A 5,492-nucleotide genomic window follows, 5' to 3' on the forward strand; every position below is an offset into this window, starting at 1 on the left:
ATTTTGAAGTTGAACATAATCTAGGCATATCCTGATCCTCCGGCAGCAAAATCGAAATTGAAGGCGAAACTGTGTATTTATATCTGCTCCCCTGAGGACATGCTTTTATTTCCACCACTTGCACTCCTATCAATGTCCGTAAACTGGGCTAGAACTTTTATTGTACATGTGATAAGGTTCTGCTAGTTTCGGCTTCTAGTTATAGCTTGGCCTTGGACAGCGACACCGTGACTGGGGACAAACTGTGTTTCAATCTGAACACCTGTACACCCCTTACTATTCTCCGCTTACACTCAATATAGTATGCATAGATACAGCTATCTATTCTAAATCACATCTGCTTACTTCCGCGTTTAGGTATTGCTTGGTCCTTGGGCAGCAACACCGTGACCGGAGACAAGCTCTGCCCCAACGTGAACACATGTGCTCCCGATGTCATGCTTTTGACCCAGAAGTTAGAGGCCACCCAGAAGCAGCTGAGCCAATTGGCTTCCGGCTACCGATCACTGCACAAACGAACTGAGTGTCCCGGCTGCGACGGCTCGGCTACTCGAGATCAGGTGTGTTATACGTATATAGATATGTATAGGAGTTTTTACAGATACGATCGCAGATACCAATACATACACTTAACGACAGTGACACAACCATATATAGGTGTCGCACTCATAGTAATAATACTGTGCAACGTTGTGTGTATTTAGGTCTCTCTATACACAACAGCCATTTGCTTGCTTCTCAATATTATATGGCGTGGTATAATACGACTGCTGGGATACTTAGCGGGTGTGTGTGTGTGAATGGGTTTTCAATAATAAATGCCTATACAGCTCGGCTGCACCCGACTAGACAACGATTTTTTGTGGGTTACTACAGGTGGAGACATACGTATACGAACCGATTTTATTACACGTGCTTTATTACTTCTAGGCTGTATCTTGAAGTATGGTTTGGTGTGGTACGCATCGCAGCCGTATCATGCAGCGTTGTGCGTGTGTGTGAAACCACCATACTATACGATAAGCAGTCTAACTTTGTGCGTTTTTCTCCATCGTCTTCTTTTCTCACCTTGTCGATATATATTCCTTTTGCCTCACTTCTCCCCTCTACTTCTACTCTTCATTTACCTCTTAGTTCTCGAACACCTTTTCTGTTCCAGAAGGACTGGTATCGCTCACTCTTGCTACCCTTGAATGATTCAAACAGTATTCCGTTTTCAACATATGTGTGTACACGTAACATCTGTCTGTATATATATTATCTGTATTCACTCAGTTTACTCCTTTCTCTACCCTTCTATGATCAGGCCTTGGCATGCGGTCACTTCTTCTGCCGCGAGTGCACTAACAGCAATCTCCGCTCCGAGGTATGTGAAAATAATTTTTTTGAAAATAAACATGTATCGCTTGTCACCATTGCGCTTGTATGTAGTTCGCATACCTTGTTTTTGAGATCCAATAGATCCTCTGAATGTCCGCTGACATTCAAATTGTTTGTCGCCAAGACTACGCCAAGCCTCGATGCAAGTACTAGTCAACTTTTCCAGTTCCCAAATATTACAGCTTTCAATTGCTGATTGCTGCCAACTTTCAACTTACACAACAGAAAAACAATGCGCGTGTCTCGTGTCCAGTCTGTAATGTCGATACGCCATTGGGGAAGATCTTGAAACTGACAGAATGATTTGGAATTTGGAACTGACCTAATTCGACATGCCAATTATGTATTGGGTTTTGGCCGGATTCTGAAAACCGCGGTTCCGACATGTTTGGCTGCTCAGCCGATGTAGGAGGCTCGAGAGGGTTTATGGATAGAGCAGTAAGACTGTTGATCTGTTAGTGGTGCGTGGTTTTATACAGGTCTACAGATTAATATATTAAGGAGTAGATGACCGGGCGTTATAGTAGGTCTGCATAAGGTATTGGGGAAAGGAATAGATATCTCAGGCCCCACGAGATTGTAGAGAACGCCCTCCGGCGGTGCATGCAGTGTGATGTGACCCTTGTAGGCCATCCATGGTAACAGCCACATTTGAGATACGAAAGCGAGTATTGAGATATCGCCATCGGATACAGACTACTTAAGCAAAGAGGATATCAGCCAGCAGGCCTTTTTACATATATATTCAGCGGCCCACAATATATTGAGTGTGTGGCTCGTGATGAGGTTGGGGGTAGACAATAATATAAGCAAGTTTTAAAAAGGTTCAAATAAACACCAAACTCTCGAAATGAGGAATTTAATATACTTATCAGAATAATAAAGCTCAATCGAAATAATTTGTTCGACGATAATTGCGGTGTTCCCTACAGTAGATTATTAGTCTGTGATGTGGCCATCTGGTGTCAGCAGAAGGAGTTTTCCGGAATCGATCGATATGTTTGAGGATAAATTACTGTCTTGATGTGAGTTGAGAATAGACCATAGGCAACCATGGAAAAACTGATACCAGAATGGATAATCCACCTCCATATAGATGTTAGGGCCGTGGTCTTGTGCACCGCTACATTTTAAGATCGCCAAATCCCTGGCATTGTTACTTAAGTGAGTGCGATTTCTTCTCAATTCTCCTTCAAGTCACAACTTTGGCAGTTGATTTAGCATTGTATCTTTGCAAGCCAAATTGAGTCCATCCTGATCTTCTGACGTTAGAAAAGAATCTTTTCTCATGGACAATGCCCATGTATGCTTCCACACTCACACCTCCAAACATATCCTCAGTAGAACTTTTACCATGCTATATGCCATATCTGATGACTTGAACAGCTCCTATACATAAATCACATCAGGCAGCTTCGCAGGACTTTGTCCGGCTTACAATATACCACTACCTAGAATATACTTCTTCCTTCTATACCTTAGAGGCTCTTATATGAGAATCTTTTGGCAGTTCTTGTGTCTCGCAATGATTGCGACGGCAGCTTCGTGGTAAGCGCGATAAATCAAGTTTCTCACACACGCCTTCCCATGGATGTTGGCTATAACTAGGTTCACAGCACCAAGCTTAATAAGTGCACATGATATCACTTCTTAATAGGTATTTCACCTCTTCTTTGACCTCAGAGCCCTCGTGTGTAAGACACTGTGTGCCATGCCGGTGCTGCAGTGTATATTCCTTCACTCGGCCGCACAGCGCATGCGATGGTATCCTCCTTTAAACTGCGATATAAATTAGTTTCCCGTATTACCCCCCACTGAGTTCAGACAGACACATTAATGATCGTGTCAGGCATACATAACATCGGTTCTTAGCAAATACTTCACTCCTTCTTTGACCTCAGCACCCTCGTGTGTAAGGCACTGTGCACCATGCCCGTGCAGCAGTGCCTGTCCTTTCTTCGGTCGCACGGCGCATGCGATGGCACTCCCGTGATGCCTGCGATAGAACTTGGTTTCACCCCCTACCAATGTGTTGATGGCTTCTAAATCAGCTGTGTTCCAACATAGAACATTACAAGCAAAATAATAATCAATTTTAGTTGCATCATTTATCTTTTTCTCGATACAACTCTTCGACGAACCCACTATGTAATATCTCCCGGGAGAATATCGCTGTGGCGCCTGTGCCAGTCACACGTATAACGCAAAGCACAAAACGACCCAGTGCACTCTAGCCCATCAAACACAGAGTGATCGCAACAGATAGATAGTACAGAAATGAAATCAAGCATTTTTACACATATGTACATACGAATTCCATGCATACACGTATATCGGAGTCACAAAACATTGTGACGACAGACACGAGAAAATTCAAAGGCAAATACTTTCCTGTAATACTGAAAAAAATGTACAATTCTCCGTGTGTATGGCTACACCTTAATAACGTATTCACCGCACATGCATCGGAATGCAGAAATGTCGCAACCCGAGAAAATGACATCTCCGCTCAATACATTTCAAAGCGACATTATGTCCTGCCCAAGATAACAACTCACCACCGTCACCACTTCGTGGTGTTTCGGATGTGTTATCCTCGTTGTGTCCGTTAAGGTACACTAGCACAGTGTACACACTCTTCCGCCCGTTGCTGTCGACTACACTCTCATCCACATGGCGACCAAATCGTTGTCCAGGTCCGTATTTGTCTGGCCAATGAAGTATTGCGAAACGTGTACAAGTCTGTTTAATAAAACACTGTGTTTTGAATCGTACCTCCAAGGTTCATATATCACTGTCATGATACTTAGCGACTCTGTGCAGACGTTCGCTTTGTACAGGTAATCAATCAATCAGAAGGTTCTACTTTCGTTTACAAGTCTTGGCTTCAAATGTTCTTCAACTGCCTGGTTTGTAGAAATGGACTTGATTGTGCCCAACTAGAGTACCCCGACTCTCTGTTGCGTGAATCGAACAAAATTCAAAGTCAACCACGGGCTGCAATGTTAGGTTTACTGTAATCCAGCTTACAGGCACCACTTGTTGGTTATAGACGATGACGATGCAATACACACAAGCAAACAAGATTGTCATATTATGCTATACACACAAATGCAGCCATGATCATTCATAACCTTTCTCACACAAAATATAAATCTACTATACAGGCGAAGAGCTCTATATACATACATAATCTGATATTCGTATTGCAGCTATTCAGTTGACGCGTGCCGTATTTTTCAGGTAGCGAGGGATTGAGTCTCAGAAAGAAGGCCTGCGCTATGCTTTCGCTCTCAATCGATATCTGCATTTCAGCGAATAAATATATCTGCTTAGAGCGATAATATTTAGATCACACCAGCAGTAATCGGAACAGAATATGATGACACTGTCGCTGAATTTAATATCACTGAGAAGTCAATTGCGAGAACATCTTACATAGACACGATTATAACACAGAGTGGCAACAAGTGTCGGGAAGCCTACTGTTGCAGTTGGAAGTGTGTTACCGCATGTTGGCTCAAATTGGTGTCGAGATGAGCCGAAGTTGTACCTTTCTTCATCTACCTCTAGGAATATGTGCGTATGTATAAGAAACTGAATACTTATCTATATACTAACACAAAATCGATGCATACACGCAAATATTCAATGCTACAATCTATCAGCGTACCCGGCCGTTATCGCGGTGAGCACACTCCCTATTCTGCTTTTGAAAGGATGCCTCAAATCCCTCTCGTTCGCCAAACTCAATCCACGCAGCACACTCCGAATCACTCAAGAAATTGGTCAGAGTGTAGATGGTGTCTTTGTATAAATACTCTTTGTCCATCTGTAGCCGAGGTACCAATATTAACAGTTCGATTAAGGCTCCTCTATGACATGTATGGTATCGAAACGATAGTAGCCGCTCATATTCAGCACCTTCTGATTAAACTATGCATCAGTACTATCTATGTATTTTTATAATAGTTGACCGCTGATATTCAGCACCTCCTGATGAGACTATGGATTTTGGCTAGTCTTTATAGATGGATATACACACCTCTCTAGCTATCTACCTATATATCCGTTTATCGGTCTATTTATCAAATATATATATATTTCTATCT

The 5,492-nt window shown here is 42.6% G+C and overlaps 2 protein-coding genes across 2 annotated transcripts in view; one reads left to right on the plus strand and one right to left on the minus strand.

Moving 5' to 3' along the window:
- Positions 1-1,683, plus strand: part of SARC_03413 (hypothetical protein) — a gene marked incomplete at its 3' end in the record, with an annotated part of 6,433 nt that extends 4,750 nt beyond the window's left edge. The window contains exons 4-6 of the mRNA XM_014302795.1: positions 358-560; positions 1,307-1,366; positions 1,606-1,683. Coding sequence (XP_014158270.1) covers positions 358-560; positions 1,307-1,366; positions 1,606-1,683 — 341 coding nt within the window. The remainder of the gene's footprint in view (positions 1-357; positions 561-1,306; positions 1,367-1,605) is intronic.
- A 599-nt stretch (positions 1,684-2,282) lies between these two features.
- Positions 2,283-5,492, minus strand: part of SARC_03414 (hypothetical protein) — a 4,796-nt gene continuing 1,586 nt past the window's right edge. The window contains exons 2-5 of the mRNA XM_014302796.1: positions 5,054-5,212; positions 4,570-4,684; positions 3,939-4,088; positions 2,283-3,431 (exon numbers count right to left, since the gene is read on the minus strand). Coding sequence (XP_014158271.1) covers positions 3,226-3,431; positions 3,939-4,088; positions 4,570-4,684; positions 5,054-5,212 — 630 coding nt within the window. The 3' untranslated portion in view covers positions 2,283-3,225. The remainder of the gene's footprint in view (positions 3,432-3,938; positions 4,089-4,569; positions 4,685-5,053; positions 5,213-5,492) is intronic.

This window comes from Sphaeroforma arctica (assembly GCF_001186125.1).
Source record: "Sphaeroforma arctica JP610 unplaced genomic scaffold supercont1.173, whole genome shotgun sequence".
Lineage (NCBI taxonomy): Eukaryota > Ichthyosporea > Ichthyophonida > Sphaeroforma > Sphaeroforma arctica.